Genomic DNA, 22788 nt, shown 5'->3' with positions numbered 1-22788 from the left:
ACACACACACACACACACACACACACACACACACACACACACACACACACACACACACATACACACACGTATTGTAAAATGCCATCACAAATAACTAAAATTTATCTCATAAACAATTCTCATAAATATGCCTTTATCACAACATGCTATCCCAGGAATGTCTTTTGATTATAATATAATATTGCATTTCACAATGCATTACAGCGAGATAAAATTGATATCTTGCTCGCGGTGCATCCTGTAACTGTGAAATCTCCACAACGGCATCGATCGGTCCGCCGTGCTGCGACTTGCAATCGAGCAATTTGTTCGTTTATCCGATGTATCGCGCGTATGTTCAAGTACCTTGAGCTTCCGGAGCACGAACGTTTATTTAGTGCTGTGCGATACCGGAAATCGCGTCTTTCATCGATTGCACATCGATAGATTGTATAAATATTTGTTCATGATTTGTATGATTTGTTGCTTATAAAATATAACTCATAATCGATATGTAAAAATATCACGTTTATGCATGTAATATCTCTATACTGCTCCAAAATTAATTGATGATAATCAAAACATTAGTTAAAAATAAATATGTAAAAACAGATGAAACTAAAATAAAAAAAAATGGCAAAACGATTGAAAAGTAAAAATCAGTAAAAAAAATATTTTTTTCCGGCTAATACATTATTATGCAAATTTTACATTTTATAGCATGAAAATACACTTTATATAAATTGTTTGTTTCTATGGTATGAATTAAATTAATAAGAGAGAATATATATTATACAAAGTGTTCGTGCGCTAATGCTACAAACGAGAGAGAGATGATTATACATGGAAAAATACAAGCGAAAACGTAAAATAAAATTTTTAAAATAAAATTTATTTTGTATTTTGAAATTTTGTTTTTCAGAAAATCGACTTCAAATATTTACCAGATTTACTTGATAAATTAAAGCACCAGAAAGCATTAGAAAGCGTTCATAAAATTTACTTTGAAAAACAGAATTGCGTATTTGATAGAATGAGTAACGTTTTCAACAATTTATAAAGTAATAAAATTTATCGTGCATGAAAATCCTGTTTTTATTGTGTATTCTCGATTATCCAGCACAATAATAAACATATGAGTCAAGCAAGATCCATTAAGAGGCATAGTTAAAATACACGTACTGGCGAATATTTAAAATCGATTTTTATCGATATTCGCCTCATTTTATTTTATATTTTCGACTGATTTTTTTTTCATGTAGAATTATCATTTTCCTGTTCATCATCAGTTCAACAATATTCTTCTTTTTTAGTTTAGATATTATTTTAATAATTTTTTAAATATATAATTGAGATATTAATATAATTATTGTTCTATTTTTTTTTTCCATTATTTATGCAATGCGAAATATAACAAGGAAATGAGTAGCATATTTAAACCCGAAATAAAAATTGGACTTTCAATTTTAAATGAACGACAAAAATATAATATATTCGATCTATAAATAATTTTAGATTAAGAAATTAATAATATACTATGCAATAATTATTAAAATTAAGGGAATTAAGACGCATAGTTGCTTCGGCCCTGAACGTTTGACGGAAAAGCTTAGCCAAATGATCTTTTGTGAAATGATCTATGCTCTCCTTTAATTCTTGTCCCTTGTTTCTTCTTTTTCATTACGGAATCGACATGGCATTCGTTTCATCGCGCTCGCGTTCCATCTCACCCCATTCGACCGCGCGCCCGCGAGTGCGGTATCGATCGATTTCCGTTCCGCGCAAGAGGGAGGTAAATTTTCGCACGGCAACTACGAGATATATCCGGAAATAGGCCCGCGACATTAATAGACACTGGCAGCGACACACAGTAACCACCCTTTACGTTTCTGTCGCTCTCTCTCTTTCTCTCAGCCGAAGCAGAGCAATTTTCCAGGGCCGTAGCTTCGGATCGTCGTCTCTCGTGCGGCAACGAGGAAGCTCGCTCGCTCGATCGTTTGTACGCTCATTCGCGGTTATGAACACGCGGATCTGTCGACACATCTGTTGAAGCTCTTGCGATGCCTTTGCCCTGCTAAAGTATGCGCCGCTTCAACTTTCTGTCGAACTATCGGTAAACAAGCGGTAAATGGCGACCGACCCATCTCAGTATCATCCTTCTGCTACATCCTTCTGCTGATTGCTATAATATTAAAATGTCTCAAACGAGTCTTTTCAGGCTAACATGAATGTTTCATATATTTTACATCTAACGTTGAAAATAACATTAAATATAATAAATAGGAAATATTAATTGCCCTCTTTATTCCAGTTATTTTGTTATAAAAAATGATATATTATGATATTAAATTTGTATATTTAGTGCATCATATCATAAATTTTTTTATATTAAAAACTTGTATTTTTAAAAAATGGTACTATCATTTTAAAATATTTTTTTATTATATTTTTAACATTTTATACATATGTTATCTTTTTATTAAAATGTTTTCATATATGTTCTGTTATTTTATATTCTTTTTATTTCATTTTTATTTATATGTACTATCTAATTTTCATGGGTTTAAATAGGATTATTAAAAATTATACGATAAATTATTCATTTATACATTGGTATAGCAACAGTTATAAAGCGACTGTCCAAAAATCAATATATCATTTTATTACTCTGTTGAATGCATATTTGTTTTGCAAAAATAACCTGAAATTTTTTGTATAATAATTCCACTCCCTAATTACATTTGAATTTGCTTCATGTTTACACGATATAGTAGACACTTGCTTTGAAGTCACTCCCTAATACAAAATGAACCTGTCCCAGAAAATGCTGTTAATTGTCTGTCAAATTACAGCTATGCTCATTTCGCCGAATTTATTGTATAATTTTAATGCTGCCAAGACACGATACTCGCGGAAATATGTAGCGACAATTCCGCTCATGATATCGCAATGTCTGAAGTTAGTATTACTTTTGCGCACGGAGGAAATAAATTATACATCCATCTTTAATACTAATTGAGAAGTTTGCTCGGCGTTAAATTAGCTTATGTATCGCAAGATGTATATGTATACACAGCAACCATATTGTAACTATCGATCGGATTCTCCTGTGTGTGCACGGCATATTCCCTATCGAAAATCACAACTGCTAATGCGACCAAGAATACAATATCGGAGAGCGTAATTACGCCGAAACACAACACAATTCGTTTTAGTGGGCCTGTCAGTGAATTTTCGTAATTGAGTTCGCGGTTTAATAGCGTATGCTCTTGTCGCGTTCAATTCTCTGTTGTTGCCAATATTTATCAACGATGATTAGATCCTTTACCTTCTCAATAGAATTCCTTGCATTTTTAATTAAATTTTCTACATTCGATTGACAGGCTAGTTAGCAATATTATTAATAGAATAATTGATATTAATTGATTAATAATAATATGTATACTTAGAGCATTGATTATTAATTAATAATATGTTTATATATAGTATCGGTTATTAATTAACGGTTATTAGCACCTTCTAAAATTAATTTTTATATTTTATATTTTATATTTTATGTGCAAAAGTTTCAAATTATGTGTTTTATGCATACATAGAAAGAAATATAATTAATTTTAATAAATATTTAGTTTAATATTGTCAATTAAACATTTATTTAAGTAAATAAATGTTCAGTAAAATCAAATTAATGTTTCTTGTACCAAATAAATATATCTTTATGTCTAATAAATATTTAGTTGGCAGTATTCAACTTAATATTTATTTAAATTAATTATATTTTTTTTAATGTACAAAATTTTCTCTTTCTTTTTAAGTTTTAATTTTTAGTACTAATTAATCCTTATATGTAATCTTAAATAAGTTTAATCGCTATTTACCCGTCATTAACTTAACTTAGAAATGATCAGATTGAGTGCAATTTACCTCTTAGCCAGGCGGTGGGGCAACATACCAGAGGCAATTTCATGCTTCATTGGAATTATCAATAAATTTCCGTATTCGTTAATTTAGAAAATCGATTTTCTATATGTATTGAGATCTCATGCATATCTTTCTATAAAACTGTTCAATATATAATATTACGAACATACTACGTTATGACAGTTGCCGTTTATTTTATTAAAAAATTTTTTAAATATTTTTATATAAAAATATATGTTAATGTTCTATGTTACTCAATTCTATGTTAAATCTGAAATGAAAATTATATATAAATCCAAAAAATTATTTACAATTTATTTTTATTTTTGAAAACAGATTGTCTCTCTCACATGCACAAAATGTAATAATAATTTTCTAAAATATAAAGTTTCAAATAAAATACTTTGCAAATGAAATTCCTTCAGAAGCATCTCTCTGAATAAATAATGCAATATCTTTTCCTAAGTTAGAGAGTAATCTCGAATATAATAATTAATAGACCTGAAATGTGCGATCATGTCCTGCTTAGGTATTACGAAACGTTCTATAGAAACGTCTCTCGCAGCTCATTAGCCGTTAGCTGCATTGCATCACGGCTGGGTCGATTCGACGCAAATGGATGATAACGACACGGGTATTATGCATCTGTCAGTAAGCTGTAATGCGCAATTTTTTGGCGTCGAGCCTCCAATTAATCGAAATTTTCAAGCTAAACTGAAGAATCTACGATGACAAAAGACACGAGTAAGTTTATTCGAGCCAATGTTGAAAGTCGAATAGATTCGTCTGAAAAAGAAAGCGGGGCCAAGACGAATCTCTCAAAGGCCACGTTGGTAGTACTATCAATAGTTCGGTCGTTGGCTCGAAGTGCCCGCTTTAACCCGCGAGTCTTTCACACGGCATCGTTGAGAGTAGGGTCAGGCACAAATGACGATCGCGTGTAACCAAGAGAGAGAATAAAAGATATATTGGTATATTTGGAAATCATTAATACGAGATTTATAAACTTGCCCTTTAATCTGATGTGGACTTTTTTTTTAGCAAAAAACGATTGAGTATCACAAAATGTCTTTCAATTTTTTTATGTTAACTCTTGAAAGACTAATAAAATTGTCATCTTAAAGTATTTTTGAATATAAAATTCAATGATTTAACAAAAAACAGTAATGTAATTTCTGGTAAAATTCTTTCAAATTGAAATATATATTAATCAATACAGAATAACTCTATCTTTTTTTCTTATAAGATATTTTATAATATCTTATTCTTATAAGATGTTATAATATAATCGTTCTCTTTCTTCAAAAGTGACACAATTCACAAAATTAAGTTTCTTAAAAGAAAAAAAATTGTTTTTTAACTTGACAGAAAATTATGAATTAATCGAATTTTTTCAGCAAAAGCGATATATTAAAAAGATATTATATAGATATTATATATTTCCCGTACTGTTTATAACATTATACATAAACCTATTCTGTTGGAAGACAAGAAGAACATTACAATACATCCTACTCCAAAGAATTTAAATCTCAGTAACTAAACTTCAAATTAAAAGTCTGTTAAACTTTGTCAAACCCATTAAAAGTTCTCTTGGAATTGAACAAGGAATGAGATTTTATTCTACACTTTCGTTCTTTAAGCTTAATTTGTGAGAAGATATTTTAATAGCGCATTTAAAAAGCTGTTAACGTCTTTTTGTATAAAACTAATAGTTGAACATGGTATTTATAATTCAGGATACGTATATAAGATACGTAAATCTGCACGATTTCTTTCGTAAGTCTGAATTATTCAATCCAGATGAAACCCATCAGAGAAAAAAAGATATACGTGTATTTTTGTTGAGGTACAATTTCATAATTTTCGTCAATTCATTCTTAACAAGAGCCATCTTACCGTGACGGTAAGTGAGTGGATTGTGCTGCAGTTTTCATTCGCCAGGAAGTTTCCTCAAACTCGACCTAACAACAGCTTCGGGATATCGAGCGATGAGCGTGTAAGCTAGTCTCGCGCCAGGGGGGAGAAACAGGGCGCCGACCTTTAAAACGGTGCGTCCAAGTGCTCCAGAAACCTGAAAGTCGTCGATTTGATTCACGAGCTGTTCGGATGCGCTATAATCAGGAAATTACGACGGCCATTTCGTTTCGGAACGACGCGTAATGTTGCGACGAAAAACGCCACGTATATAATGTGCAGCTATTACATGCAGTCACGAAATGCAGCGATAAGGGAAGTAAAATACGTGAGAAATTTGATAACTTCGAGTGTAAGGAAGTAAATATTTATTTGGAACTTGAGATAATGTTGAAGATACTTGAAACAAAGAGTTACGACTGCTAGTATATGATATATATTTACTGTATGTAAGATGTAAATAATGTAGGTACAAAACTGGAGCACATGAAATTATACGAAATACAACATAGTAACTGGAGAAATGTTTAATGGGAATTCAACGAGTTTGTTTCGGTGAAGAAACTGTTTCAAGTTTGATATAATTCTCAGAATCATTGAGAGAGAAAGAAAGCAATTGCTATAGTAATATGTATATATTTTTCGAAATTAATTGATTACAAGTGATAAAATTAATCCAAATACAACGAATATTAATATATGTAAAATAATGAATGAAGCAATAATAAAATATATACAGTAATAATGATGATAGCAATAACAATGAATGTAGCAAACTGTAGCCTGTCGAATCGTTATAAATTATAAAAATGCATTAAGCAATTACGATATACGTAATTATCGTATTTTACTGTCTAATTATTTTACATGATAATATGCAAAATAAATTTAGTGATTAAAAAAGAAATCCGATTATTTATTTATTTCAATTTCGAGAATAGTGCCATTAGGTTCTTTTTAGTCGCGGACAACATTAAGTATCAATATTGAAAGGATGGATAATCTGTTTTGGAAGTAAATCGGGGGAATGGAATCAGAGGTCTGCGTTAGAGTTTGAAAAAAATAAATAAATAAATCAGCGTCCTTGATGATCGAATCCTCGCATGAGTTATCATTAAAAACCAACGTCGTCACTGCGCCGTCCCATCATCATTTTCCCTCGCCGGCTTATTTCTGGACGGAGTTTCCGGGCGAACCGAGAGCGCATCGATCGATCCCTCCCTCGACGTGAGTTTTCCCTGCGCTCTCGCGCCCGCATTCATCCTTACGATATTCCCCGACGATGCATATGGAAAATCCGATCCGACGGGCGGAAACGCGAAAAACGTGTAGCAACCGTCGGAACGTCGCGTCGCGCGAAATGCATTCTCGCATGTGAGAACTCCCGCTCGGCGTCAACTGCACGCACGGTGGAGCACGGCGCTGCATTATGTGGCTCTGTCGCACGTGCGGTTGCATGTGCATTGAAAAACTCGCGAGGCGGAGTGTTGCCACGCCGAACATAGATATCAGGTCGACTCGTCAATTACATGCCGCGTGCCCTTTTATTAAAATGCGAACGTGTGGGTCAATTTCATTACGCTCGCAATATCGCAAACGAAAAATAATCGTCGCAACATATCCTACACGGAATTTCTAGAGTACGTACCAGAAAATTTAACGCCGGGATGCCTCGTTTCATTCGCACCCTATTTCTGGATTTACGCGATTGTTTACAAATTTTTTACAAATTTTATACAGTGATAATTGGGTTTTTTTTTACTATAGTCAAATAAATTTATTGATAGCATTTAATTATGATTTCTTGCAATCTTATTTGCTTGCATCCTCTTCTGACAGTCCCCTTCCGTGAAGTCCACCTCCGTCTCCTCCTCGAGCTTTTTTCCGACTGTATGAGGGCATCAAAGCTTTGTCGGCGCGTTGGCCGGAAGACCGAGCAGATTCGAAGCATTAGCACGGCCCGATGGAAAAGAGAGACGTTTACCCCACGCTGTAGATCTCGCGCCACCCCCGCGTTGAAATTGCCCCGCGTGCCCTTTCGAGCCTTTCGTCACAGTCATGTAGTTAGATTCTTTGAAGTCTTATGCAAAATGTTTTCGTTGACACAATAACAACTTCAATCAATATTATAATATTATATTATAATTAATACCTTTATTAATATATTATTAATACCTAATTAAATTTTTTTATCTCTAAAGAAGTAAAAAAATTGAAATTACGCAAGTGTAGTTAATTCTAATTATTCGTCATTTCTCTAAAAATAGTTCTCTTCAAAGATAATTTTTTTTTTTTATATAGATGGAGAAAGTGCTTAGAGGATTTTTCACTTCATATCTACATTTTTCCTACTTCTTATCGTTACGCGCTAATTCCGTCCTTGCTCGAGGCTTTCTTTTCGTCCTCGATTGTTCTCCCCTTTTTTATCTACATCCTTTCTCCCCGCGTGTCTCGTTGCTCATTGTCGTGAAGTTAATCGTGACAATCGAGTCTGGGTAAAGGGATCGATTTAACGCGTCTGCACGGGCGCACCGTCACATGCGTACTGCAACGCAATGTAAAGTGCCGTGTCGACACCTTCTCGACATTGGCCGCATTTGCACGCCTGCCCGCTTATGCTTGCGCATAAGATTTGCCGCGATTAGATCTGAGACCGATACCGGCGGCGTATGTGAAAGTCCATTCTTAAGCGTTCGACCGCAATGACGGGATAATACGGCTTATCGACCGTGGAGACCTTTAAATTATTAATGATTATTTGAACCGATTCGTACGGGCTTGATATGTGCGAATAATTCGGAATGGAAGTCTGTCGATTATTCAGAATTTCTAAGCGACGAAATTATTTGTTCCTATTTGAATATTGAACTAGTCATGCACTGTGCAATGTGAACAGAAAAGAATATGTAGACATTTATATATATTTTAGAATTTTTTTGTTTTTTTTATATATATAGTGTTACATCTTTATGAAATTTGAAGTTGTATTATTAAAAAAATCTATTAGGAATTAACTCTAATAGGCTTTTGCTTATAAATCATAAAAAAATAATGCAACGTTATTCGTTTACTCTGAAGACAATTTTTAATAAAATTTTACTTCAGATTTAGTTATATTAAATATAATAAATATAATAAATATAATAAATATAATAAATATAATAAATGTAATAAATAGATTTAGATAATAAATATATTAAATATAACTAAACCATCGAATATTATAATGTAAATAATAAATAATTTTTCTTAACATTTTGCTTATAGAAAATTTTACTCGAGATTTCACAACGTTCTGCGATTATAAATGGAAATTGGATATAAGAATAAATCAAATAGAAATAATAGAAATAATCCTATTTTTATGAACATTATTAAATATGCTTCAATCGAAAATAAGATATTTTCTATTATTTCTATTGTTCCATGATTATTTTCTGCCACTTAATCAAATCACCTTAAATGACATCCTATTTAATTAAGAAATTCAGCCAATTCTGTTTTTACGCTTAGTTTAATTTTTATGGAATTTAAGACGATATAAAGACGGCTCGTTCGATCTGGAACACTGTTATCTTATTATACAGGTAATTTGTGGGCAATTTATTAAGCTTTACGATTAACACATAAAGTGTAATAATGCGTCGGTGATTATAGCCCATAACGAACTTCGTAGATTTTAGTCTACAGAGGGAGCGAAATTTCGGAACAGTACTCCAGCATACAGTGTTTCAGCTTCTGTATATACTGTGTAGAACTATTGGTCGTCAGTAGTAGATCGTAACGCACAATATAATGGCTTTTCCTTACATCTATGTATATGCCTGAACGTGTCGCGCCTGAACGATCGTGCGGTACTCTCTGAATCCTTAATATCCTCTTGGAAGGCTGGTCATCCGATCGTTTATAATTCCTCTCCTAGAAACTCTGTGAGTTTAAACGTCAAATGCCACGAGCTCCCTGCAGTTATTTAACAAAATTAAAAGAGTTTAAAAGTTATTTAAAAAAAAGTAAAAGAACTTTTGTAACAAATTATAATAAATTTTTTTCGAAGCATGTTAATAAATAAACAATATAAATATTTTATCAACTTAAATTTCTTAATAATAAAAGAAATGTTAATAGCTAATAAATATTGGAATACATCATTTTATAAATAATGGCTTAATAATAAATAATAATAAAATTTAGGTTTAGCTATTATAAAAAATACTATGATTGTGAAGAAAATTAAAATATATATACTCGACATATTTTTAAATTATCTTTAATAAGAATGTAATTAAAATATTTCTTCAACATACAATTTCAATTTCTTGCACAACATTTTGAGTCTCTTCAGTGTATTGGGTCGTCCGGAAAGTTCGTGAAGATGTTGAAGGAAAATTGAAACGCGGAAAATTTTAATTTAATAAATGTATACTAAAATTTAAATTTTAGTCGGCACGAACTTTCCGGACGACCCAATATAAATTAAACTTATGAAAGATATAAAGCAAAACTGAATGTTTTATCTTTTTTAATTTATTTTCTATATACCTATATAAAACGTAAAGTTTAAATTGACTTTCAACGTTTACAAATTAAATACCGTTATCGGATTAAAAGCGTTAAAAAAGAGATTTAGTTTCGAATTCCGCGCGAATCGTTGCCGGGCACAATTGTTTCTCAGATTTTCCTCCATTTTTCCACGTTCCTACGCAGAAGGTAAAGCCAAAGAGCGCGTCTGGTTTCACAGAGGAAGAATATACGTTGGCGAAACACATCGGGCAGTGCACGGCGATGGCGGCAGGTAGGCAAGCAGGCTGGCAAGGATATAAAACGAATGGAAGCGAAGTCGATCCCATTTAACTGCCGGACGAGGCCTTGGAGTATATCTCAAAACGCGTTCTACGACTTTCCCCGCGCTTATATCGAGCGAATAAGGAGAAAAATGAAACCGAATAGTCTGGCACGAGCAATGAGAGAAGTAAAACGATTTGCCGCTCCAACAGACTGAGGTACGTAATTCACGGAAAGCAAAGAGGTGTATGGAACGAACACGTATTTTGTACAAGACTCTCCAGCACTAGTGTATTCATTTTCTTTACTACCAATATCTTAATCTAGTGAAGAATGGTACCCTAGTGTCTCGAAATATACGAGCTGCTTTCTTATTTTATTTGGCTTATTACTATTTGAAAGTATTTAATTAAAGAAAACTTTAAAGTAATGATGAGAATGAAAAAAGTTGCAATATAAATAATAATTATATTTGTTGAGATAAATAATATTTCTGTCTTAATAAGAAAACATTAATATACTAAATGCTTTTATACATTAACAGTTATATAAATATTATCTTCATGACTGATACGGGAATAAACTCATAAAATAAAGAGAAAAAAATGATTCCTAAAATTCTTATCATCCTTATCAAAAGAAAATTCTTTTTCTACAAATAAATATAAATCACAATTAAACATTGAAATATAATATTCATGTCTAGACAAGGAAACATTGGTATACGCAATGCTTTCAACACTTTAGTTATTAAAGCGTCATTGTCATGACTGACTCACAAGGGAATTAACTTGTAGAGATTACTCGAAGTAAAAAGAGAAATAAGTGTCAATCCTGACGGCAACTTTATCTGCGATATTACGTGTCGTGTATCTCTATCTTCTGTACAAGAAAAGGACGCTCAACATTTAAGAGCTAGAGATCTCTTTACCTGCGTTTTTACGACTCATCCTCCTGGAGTTCTATTTTTCACATGTCACCTTGCCAGTCAATAACCGAAGAAATAGACAAGAAGATATATAAGTGCGTGATAAAGCTCTCTCACGATTGTTATTTCTTCGGTTTTCGGCCGGAGACTCCGACTTTTTATCTGCAGGTCCCTAACAGGTGAAAAAGATCTGATTTCTTTGATTGAATTTTAATGATTCCTTCTTTTACAAGAGAAAGTATAGAGATAATGACGGTAAAAATCTTACATCTAGGTTTTATTGACAGTATGTACAATCAAATGACGCGAGAATATCACTCGACTGGAATTTTTTTCTAAAATTTTAAAAAAGAAAATCTAACAATAAGCTTAATCTTAATAACCTTGTTTTTTTTTTAAACTAAACTATTGTATCAAATATTTCTACTTTTTTCTTTTGTATTTAAAGAATCGTGAAATTCTAAAAGTAGTCTGAAAGCAGAGAAAAGAAGAGATTATAGAATATGTAAGTAGTTCTTGAATATCACTATATCTTACTTATAGTTTGCATTGCATTCTGGAGGCAACTGTCAAAATTATTTTTTCACAGTTTGCCGCATTATAATAAAGTTAATAATCATTAGTGTTTATCATATTATCGTAAAAGTTTTGCAATCTTCTTACAGGTATAATTTTGAAAAGTTGATGTTAATTTTAGTTCAGCTTGAAAGCTGACTTTCAAATTATGATTTCCAAATATAATTGAACTTTAAATTTGGTAATAAAATGTGTCCATGTATCCGATGTGTAAAGTTATACTATATACTAGTTGATAATATTCCATATCCCCTCTCTTATTTCACAACCGCAATCTTTTTTCTCATTTTTAGATTTTTGTAAACGACGTTCGTTCTACCCGAACAACTACCTACAATATTATCGGTATCTCTATTGGCTGATATACTCTATTGGCTAACAAACTTGTATCAGAAGAAGTAATTATGTCACATGAATGTCTACTGAGTTAGTTCAACAAAACAAACTGGTATTCTAAAACCTTCTCCCTTCCTCGTTTAGTGTTCTCTATGCGGGTACCCTGGGGGGCCCAATCGCACTCGCGCACGACCTCACTCACGTCGAGCACTCACTCTCCCAGATCGGTGCCATCTAACGATGTCTATTCTTCGACCCCCGAGAAGGTGGTACGTCGTGCACCCGTGACTCACGGAGCTTACGTGACTCATTGTCAGTCATGGCTACTGACGATCAGGCCTCTTTCTCCTCCTTTTCCTCGTCCAAGTTCTCGCATGCGGGAATGACCGTGAAACAGCCGCGTATCAGGCCCCCATACTGCCTAGGGCCCCGCATAAACCCTCCACGATTAAATTCTCTCTTTTCCTCTATCTCTTTTCTTCCCTTACCGCAACATTAATTTGCAGTGAGGATTTTCCTGGCATGTACTCGTTAAATTCCCTGAAAGCACCTGTCATCCTCCATTGTCCGCGAGCTCGACTAAAAATATGCAGTGACTGCAGTAGAGTATTATTTTTTGTCATGTGTACACACGTACGTGTGTGCGTGCATTTGCGTAAATGTGTATATCGGATATGATAAAAGTATAATACTTACATTTTCTCTAGTTAGCTGTGCAACGATGTAGAACCGCGGAGTGAAAGTTTAAATTTATTATTACTTTTGACACTGTCTCTTGTTTGTTTGACATAATTCTGAGAGACTATTGCCATCAATTGTGTTCATATGTAGAACAACACTATGTATGTAGAACGCTCGTAAAACGCATGTAGGACGAAAGACGATGGTTACATATCTGCAAGGATTGTTATGCAAGCTACGTAAGTTACGTAAGGAATAGATCTTTTATATTCTTTTTAGTATAGAATCTATTTCTAACATTGGTTTGATATAATTATTAATTACAATTATTATTGCGTTATTATTTTAAACGCTGTCAATTCAAATTTTCGACTAAAACCTTTCAAGTGAACTTATCTGTTAAGTGGCGCGTCAGAATCTAATATATCATTGTTAGAGAATCTAGCAAGAAGCAAATCGCTGTTTCTCTCTCTCTCTCTCTCTCTCTCTCTCTATGTCTCTTTCTCTGTCTCAGTTCGGATTGGTGCGAAAACAGGATCTAACGGTGTGCGTTTTGCCGCACAACAAAACCTTATTCTCGTCGGCGTCACGGCACGCCAGCTTGATGAATGTTTTATGATTTACACGCTTGGCAAAATCCCCGGATTTCTCAAGAAGGAGAACTGATAGCGCGAAGGATTAAAACGTGAAGGCAGGAACGTCTTCTCGGTTCTACATTGGAACACGACGTGCATTGTCATGCGACGAGACTCTTGTCTGTATTACCTAGCAGCGAGAAAAGGTAGACAACAACGCATTTCCGTTTTGCTTCGTGATTGAAGAACATTGATTGAGGCGAAAGAGAGATGAGTTCTCCACAAATAGTTTTTCCGCTCCTATAGCTACGAAAGATTTTTAACAGAAATCCGTTAATTATACACCGCTCGACGAAGTTCAACTTATCTAGCCTTCTTGTGGCACTTTCTGATTTAAAAAAGTAATAATTGGAGGAAACACTAATTGTAAGATACATCTCTGCGAGTCACTTTATAAATAATAAAAAACATAATAATATTAAACTTTCTGAATCTCTTTATTACATGATTATATAAATATAATTAGATACGTAATTTTGAGCGTAAAATAGAATATTGGATAATATAATTTAGAGAATATGTAAGACGTGCATAAAAAAATATGTTAAATTTATTATTCACATTGTCTTTTTCCATAAATTTGTAATACATTTTTATGAATGTATAAATACTTAATCTGAATTGTTCTTTAACGTTCAAATATACGGCGGTGATTCTCAGACTAAATCTTAAATTCTGAATCAAACAGCTACCGGATTGGCATCGGAAATCAAACGGCAAAATTCGCAAGATTTCGTAAGATAGCAGATTGCGATTCCTGTCATGTGTCACACGGAAGTTTTGAATCCCATAATTCGATCTCTGAATTCCAGCACGCGATCTGTTGCCAGATTCCAGCTTCAGTCATGCGATGCGTTTGTTTTTACTAGCAAGGAGAAATGTCCAAAGACATGATATATTTGTATATGCAATAATTTTTATAATATAAAATAATAATTTATGCGAAGAATCATTATAATTAATACGATTATTAACGGATGAAATATTTATAGAGGATTTTCATCTTCATACACGTATTAATTCTTAATTTCTATTAGACGTCTCATCAATCGAAGCAATTAGTTAGACTTAGTCAGTGCTCTAAGAGATGACGCATTTATGTTTCCACTCAGATATAACATTAGTGAGATAACTGGAGATTCATACCAAGTCTTTTATCTTTGATTTCAACACGCGCGATGATCTATCCTTGTACTTCACAATCTTTGTGGTTGCTCCTTTGTCTACCTTGGACGCGTAAACGTTATTGATTAGTACGAAAATAAAATTAGCAACGGGGGAGCGTGCACGCATTTTTTTACTTTAATGGCTGAAAGGCAAAAGTATTCTTTGAACGGCTCTAACCAAGAGAGAAAGCTATTACCGTTATAAAAATTAGTTTAGAAAAATTAAATTATAGAAATAATTGAATATATTATCACATTATGGACTGCTAATTATGGTAAAAATGAATTATACATTTTAATTAGCTTATTAGATAATTATTTTTCCCAGTAAAGATTTCAGTTAATTTCTTTTTATAATAAAAAGAAATAAGTACTCTCTTTCATGGTTTTTATTTAAATTATTTATAATTTATTGTTGAAGAACTTAAAAAAAAATCTGTTTATGATTTATTTACGCTACTTTATAAGAAAATCGGCTCTAAATTAGTATTCAGTGATTTTGAGGTACTTTATAATGCTTCGACAAACAGCTTAGGCTGTTCCGCTGTCGGCTTTAAATGTTATTAAGATGTTCGATTAAGCCTTGTGGCTTTATAGCGACATGGGAAGTTGTCGGCGTGCGTTGTATAGGAAAACAACAAAGTTATTACCTGAAGAGAAAGAGAGAAGAGAGAGAGAGAGAGAGAGAGAGAGAGAGAGAGAGAGAGAGAGAGAGAGAGAGAGAGAGGGAGACTTTGTATCAGGCGAGAATAACTAACGCTTTTGCTTTTACGATCTATCCTTACGGTTAGTATCCACATATACAGCGTCATTGGACGGTAAATTTTCACTGTCACACTATTCTTAAAACGTTCGTCGTTTATATTTTATTACGCGGGACTGGATGGAGTCACTTTGTTGTATCATGAAATCGTAAATGGAAATAAAAGTGATAACAATGGGCAGCGATTTTCCTAAGATTTCAACAAGAAGGCATATATAATTCAATCCTAGCATCTCGTTTTAATAAAAGTATCTTATTAATCATTATTTAAAGTTTTAATTTAAAAATTGATTTATGATATTTGTAAATAAATTATCTTTTTTATTTCACGAATCCTTTAAACTTATATATATAAAATGCTGGTAATCAATAAATAACAATGCAGAAAAAAGAATTTCAGATAGACGCAAAAATATAGGTGCTTAATATTTTTGTCAAAGTTCTACAGGATATACATTTCAAATCATAAGCTTACATTCTTTATAATTCTACACATGTAACTTTTTTGTTATTTTTGTTACATGTTATATGTATGATGATCTCCGAAATTCACATTCTGTTTTTTTTTATTAATATTTTATTTTCTGATTCTTTAATTAATTTATAATCATACAAACAAAAAATGCACGTTATATTGTTAATAAAAAAAAAAATCTAGACTTTAAGTATATCACAATAATAGTTAAAATCGCAGTTTATTTAATACTGCAAATACTTCGTTGATGAGAAGAAACAATTTTATAAATTGACCAATCAAAGAATGCTTCAAAGCGTTTGCAGCGCTAAGTAGATTGCACTTTATATCTTAAATTAAATCTGTCTAAAACTCATATTCTAAAGTTCAATTGTATCAGAATTCTATATATCAAACTTATTTTAAAAGCTGTTATTCTTTTTTCGATTACAAGTGAAAAATTCGCTCGATCAAACTTAGCGCTGAAGTTGGTGAAGTTAAGTCAAGTTTTTGTAGCTTTCCAAATTTAAGTTGGTCTTATTTTTCGATCTATCACGCAATCTAACAGTTTTCTACGGAGAACGGAGCCAACGACGACACATCAGAATGTTTCGTCCTGATGCTAACGTTAATACGTCTTTGTCCACGATAGCGTATTGTTCGCTACATAAAAGCTCTACCGGATGGCGAGTGTGACGTCGTAGTATACGAATACATGTTGTAGGATATCGACCGTTTCGCTACTCATGTATTACCCCGTTGCATAGACACATACACGTGAACATGGATAGAGGGACTAGGGATGGTGTACTCGAGTTGTCCTATAGCCGTAGTCGGGTTGTGCCGATCGAACGAGAGACTCTGGTAGCCGTATGCCATGCTTTCGCGGCGTTCGGCACTGGGGTTAGACCGACCCACATCCAAATCGATTCCGGACAATTGTTTCTCAAACCCGTGCACACGGAGTTGTTCGGTAAAAGGCACGTTCATTAATTGGAACGATCCTGATGCCTATTGAACTGTTAACTGAAACGATTTCTTCCCTACACTAAAATTTAATTGTACCCTACATTTTTTTCCATTATATATATTCTATTCTAAAATCTTAACGCTAAGTATTGTTTATTTCAAATTTCAAAGATGTCCTAAAGATGTTTCTATAAAATTAAAAAAAAAGCGTAAGTTTATTATCTCTTTACAGTTAAAAAAGCATAATTTATCGGAATACTATTTTTTAATTAGCGTCTCAAAAAATAGAGTCGAGTTCGCTCTTTTAAATAAAAGGTATATTTGACGAGATCGCTCTTTTAAGTAAAAGATATATCTATGATACTTGTATTTTAAAATTTTTGAACATTTGAAAATTAAAAACTATTTACATCTCGACTCGTTTTTTCAAAGAGAAAGCTTTTCATACTTTCCGATTTCAGATTAAATGTAATATTCACACGTCCATCAACGAACACCCTATATCTTCCTGGTCGAAAATCCTGTGGCCCTTTCCCTTGTCCAACTGTTTAATTAAAAACTCCGAGTGTGCTGGTTGGTGAGGGCGAGGCGATTCGTTCTATTTAATGGTATGGAGATAATCGGAAGGGCACTTCGGCTGTGCTGGTAGCCAGCTTGGCACCGGTGGTCGTAGTTATTGGTTTCTCCTTTTGTATGGATATTTTCTTTTGGTAGAAGCAGCGATGAATATGTCGCTTTAAGTAAAATTGGCCACGAGCTTTCGCGGATTTGAATTTTTACGTCCCTTTTGTTGTTTCATTGCTCTATATAATTTTAACTGAAGTTGCTTTATCTCAATATAATACATAGTATAGTTGTTATGTATTGCATCGTTATGCTCTAAATGTTATATACAAAATTTAATATATACCATACAAAAAATAAAAATTGTCAATTTTGAAAATTTTTCAAATATTGAAAGAAGAAACTATATAGATGTCTAAAGTAGAAACTATATAGACCTATCCTAATATTTCAAAAGTTTTTTAGGAGACTTATTTTATTTGGAGAATCGTGATGATATAAGCTTGATTATCAGCTGAATAATCAGAAAGTGATGATAATAAGAAATGATAAAAATGATAATAATCGCGATGATGTCGCTAACTTGTAGTTAATCATTGCCCTCATGATGACTTTGCAATCATGTCACCGACTTCATCGAAGCATAGCAACTTCCCGTTGTCAAATGACTGCAATTCGTAGGCCTTCGTCGTGACGCTGCATCCTGCGACTATTGTCGCGATAATAATCCTCGGTCGGAATCATGACAGATCTCATCTGCCTTATGTTGCAGGAGCGGCGAGTCCGATAATCCGGCGATGGGTGGACGGACGAAAGAACTTTGAGAGTTTGTACGATATACAAACCTTTTCGCCGACTCGATCGCTGGATATCCGGGCTGAGTTTTCAACAAAACGATGGAGGCTTGTCCCACGAATGTATCCAGGGTAGAGGGTGCGTAGGACTCGCGAGGTAGACCAGGAACGAGAAATCCAGCATGGGGAAGTGTTGCAGCAAGCGACAAGAGTCTCAACCGATCGGTGAGTTAAATTATGATCGATAACATGCACTGTAGAAGTAATTATCGCTTTATCACTGTAATAATTGATAATAATATATATGTATGATTTCGTCAAAGTTACCACAGTAGAAGAAAAGAATTAAAGTTTCCCTTTCTGTCATCTCTGTAATTATTGAATTGAATAGATCCGATCTTTAATTTTTCGAGGAACTAAAAAATCCGTCTCGCTGTTTATGTAGGTTTAATTAAGTGTTGACTCTAATAATGCACAAGTATATAGTTGTGCTATAAAATGGTAATTGCTAATTAAATGAAAAGTCACGATGATGTTTCTCTAAACGGATAAATTTTTCAACGAAAATGACAATTTCGGCGGGGAATAAAAGTCGAGTTTATTATTTAAAATTTGTAGTATTTAGTGCATAGATAAAAGATATATTTCTCATCGGATTGATCTTCCTTGATGAGAGACGGATTTTTCTCTCTATTCAGGCTATAAGAAAGCAGACACGGGACTCAGCTCAAAGCACAGCAATGGAGGTTCCTTGGACCGATACACCGCCGACCCAAATCAGAGAGGCGTGCAAGCTCGGGCGGATATTATCCGACCGAGGCCGACACCCTGTAAGCTACAGATACCGCATCAGCAACCCCGTAAAACGAATCCGCCTGTTAAGTCTGCATGTGTGTATTTTAAGTTACTCTTTTTTTGCTTCCGTAGAACAACCAAGTCTGGATCAAGATAGAATCTTGTTTTGCAAGTAGCCCAATCTTATTTTATTATAAAACCGCTTAGCGTTTAGTAGTCATTGTCTCGATCTGTTTTTTAAATGTTTCTGTCGTTATCCCGAACCGGTTTAATTTTAATTAGATCATTTCTTAATATATAAAAAGAGAGCTTTACGATTCTTGAGAATAAAAAAAGGTCATTTATAGTACACATGAAGGTGTTTGACTTCAAAATTATTCTAGTTTTGATTTTTTAAGTATAAAATGACTGAAATATAAACTCAGTGGAAAAATGAGAATGAGATATTATTTTCCTCCGATTATTATCGCCTTTTGTATAAAATAATTAGAAGCCCTTTAATAATTAGAAGTCAACTTGGTTCGTACCAAGTCTTTTAAGTTAAATCGCTTCTAACCGGTTCGGGTTCCTCGATTTCTCTCCCGTTCAAAGAACAATTTGACGACTCTACTGTTTCTTTCCCGATGTAGCGCACTCACAAAGATCCAATAAGATCGTGGTGGCATTGTACAATTACACGGCGCGAGAAAGTACCGACGTTAGTTTCATGAAAGGCGACCGAATGGAGGTCCTCGACGATTCCGAGCCGGACTGGTGGAGAGTGCTGCACTTAACAACTCTGCAGGAAGGCCTGATCCCTTGGAACTTCGTGGCTGTCGAGCGGTCGGTCGAGAGCGAAGAGTGAGCATTTATCTTCTATTCTTCCCTTAGATTTCTTTCTCGAAAAGTATTGTGTACCTAATATCACGATCTTCGCAGTTGGTTCTTTGAAAATGTGTCGCGTAAGGAGGCGGGCAAATTGCTATTAGTTGACGAGAATCCTCGTGGTACATTCTTGGTGAGGCCGAGCGAGCATAATCCTCGGGGTTATAGCTTATCTGTTAAGGATTGGGAAGAAGGAAGAGGTCATCATGTGAAACATTACAAGATTAAGCCGCTTGATAATGGCGGCTTTTTTATCGCCACCAATCAAACATTCTCCAGCTTACCGGCTCTGGTTATGGCATACAGCAGTAAGTTTTAGATTTTGTTAATAGTATATATAAAATAATGAATTTATATAAAGCAATATCTTTGTGTTAATATCATGCATAGATATATTTTATTTTCGTAATTTAATAAAAAAATCTCTGGTTTTAAAAAATAAAATAAAAAGATAAGAAATATGTATATGCAGAGAAATCTATCTTTGACGGCATTTCTATCATTCAGAAAACGCGTTGGGTCTCTGTCACGTGCTTTCGAAGCCCTGTCCGAAACCGCAACCAGACATGTGGGATCTCGGACCTGAGTTGCGCGACAAGTGGGAAATCAATAGGAACGAGATACAGCTGATCTCGGAATTGGGTAACGGCAATTTTGGCAAGGTTTATTACGGCAAGTGGCGAAACAAAATTGAGGTGGCGGTAAAGACGCTGCGTCCAGGGACCATGTCGACCGAGGCGTTTCTGCAGGAGGCAGCCATAATGAAGCAATTCCGACACAGGCATCTGGTCGCGTTATATGCGGTCTGCTCGAAAGAGGAGCCCATCTATATTGTACAAGAGTACATGTGTAACGGCAGCCTGTTGGACTTCCTTCGAAAGGGAGACGGCAAGTACATGCAGTTCGAGGATCTGATTTACATTGCAGCCCAAGTGGCCTCCGGTATGGAATACCTCGAGAGCAAACAGCTCATACACAGAGATCTCGCGGCAAGGAATGTACTGATCGGCGAAAAAAACAAAGCGAAAATCTGCGACTTTGGTCTCGCCAGGGTGATCGAGGACGACGAATATTGTCCGAAGCAGGGTAGCAGGTTCCCTGTCAAGTGGACTGCGCCGGAGGCTATCGTTTATGGCAGGTTCAGCATTAAGAGCGATGTCTGGTCCTACGGAATCCTGCTGATGGAGCTCTTCACTTACGGACAAGTTCCTTATCCTGGTAAATTTTTTCATTCTGTTTCGTATTATTCATATACTCAGTTCATCTCTATACATTTTTATCACGTATGTAACTGCGCATCGTTAGATATCAAAGAAGCAATGGTAATCCATGATTCCTTGAGATAAATAACATTTTATTTTCAATTTCCATATATATATGTCAAATATAAATCAATCCATTTCTGTGATTAGTTTTAAATGACATTCATATTAACGTTTGCAAATAGTAGAACAACAATAGTAAATAATAAACTAAATTTGAATCAAATTTAATAAATTTTCTTGAATTAAGTTTAACTTCATCATTTTAATTAAATTAATGCCATATTGAGTACAAATATATTTATGTTTATTAATAAAAAAGTTATAGCATATACAATAAATTTAAAAAATGCTATAACGAGAGTGACAGTATGGCACCAAAGATTTAAATACTCAAGATTTAAATATATATTTTATCATACATAATATTTTTTTCAGGTATGCACGGTCGTGAAGTGATTGAGCAAGTGGACAAAGGATACCGTATGCCGAAACCATTGAACCATCCGCTACCCGACAGCATCTATCGACTGATGCTACAGTGCTGGGACGCCAGCCCTGAGAAGCGGCCCACGTTCGAGTTCCTGAATCACTATTTCGAGTCGTTCAACGTCACTAGCGAAATACCGTATCTCGAACCGCCGACGGACTGATATACAGCCCATCAATATATCCAAAATCATCATCTGCCGCCGCACGGTCATTTTCACCCAGCCCACATCAATTGTGCCATGGAATTTTATGGTATTTACTGCTAAGTAAATTATTTAGCATGCATTACGCTGCCCTCATCGAAATCTTCGCGAACTAGATGCATTGTTCTCACGGAAGGAAAATACTTCTAATAGGAGAACACGTACACATCCTCGCAGATTTTGCATCATTGTCGCGAGTGACATTTTTTGGACTGCGAAATTTTTCTGGAGACTTTGGCGACCAATCTTCTTGACACACAGTGCCGCGAACTTATCGAACTTATCACTGTCAAATGCTGCCGAAATTTCACTTCTCATCTCTTTTTTCTCCTCTCTTCCTTATGTGTCCTTATATGTCCTTAGTGTTAAGCACTAAAAACGTCAAACGGATTGGAAGTTGAGTGTGCCATGGTGTTTTTTGTAAGTACCGTTCGCAGAAACGGATTAACAAGATTCTAAACCTTCATGACCAATCAGGCATTAACCGTAATATTTAGAATCGGAAACGAGAAATGACTACGTTATTAGAATCGCAGAAGCATCGGCGAGTCGTTTTACCTGCCCATAAAATTTGCGACTATTTAAGCGCGTTTTAGTACTTTCAACGAGGAGCAACTACAATAAAGACGGTAGCAATGTCGATAAATTTAGACACAAGTCACGGTATTAGGGAATAACGTGATTTAAGTTTGGAAGTAAAATTCGGA

The 22788-nt window shown here is 34.3% G+C and overlaps 1 protein-coding gene across 4 annotated transcripts in view; it reads left to right on the top strand.

Moving 5' to 3' along the window:
• The window catches only part of LOC108690501 (tyrosine-protein kinase Src64B), a 42232-nt gene extending 19450 nt beyond the window's left edge, over window positions 1-22782 (top strand). Inside the window, exons 2-8 of one of the 4 annotated variants that reach the window (XR_001931892.1) lie at window positions 18444-18690; window positions 19164-19355; window positions 19890-20100; window positions 20179-20432; window positions 20632-21342; window positions 21825-22130; window positions 22235-22782. Coding sequence is in view for 3 of the 4 variants with exons in the window: in XM_018197815.1 (XP_018053304.1) it covers window positions 18648-18690; window positions 19164-19355; window positions 19890-20100; window positions 20179-20432; window positions 20632-21342; window positions 21825-22039 (1626 nt within the window). In the remaining variant the exon portion in view is untranslated. Of the gene's footprint in view, window positions 1-10771; window positions 10818-18443; window positions 18691-19163; window positions 19356-19889; window positions 20101-20178; window positions 20433-20631; window positions 21343-21824 lie in introns of those variants that run through there. The other 3 variants (XM_018197816.1, XM_018197817.1, XM_018197815.1) reach the window with 3 other exon arrangements.
• Window positions 22783-22788: the final 6 nt, after the last annotated feature.

This window comes from Atta colombica, unplaced genomic scaffold (assembly GCF_001594045.1).
Source record: "Atta colombica isolate Treedump-2 unplaced genomic scaffold, Acol1.0 scaffold33, whole genome shotgun sequence".
NCBI lineage: Eukaryota > Metazoa > Arthropoda > Insecta > Hymenoptera > Formicidae > Atta > Atta colombica.
This window is presented reverse-complemented; position numbering and strand designations above follow the sequence as displayed.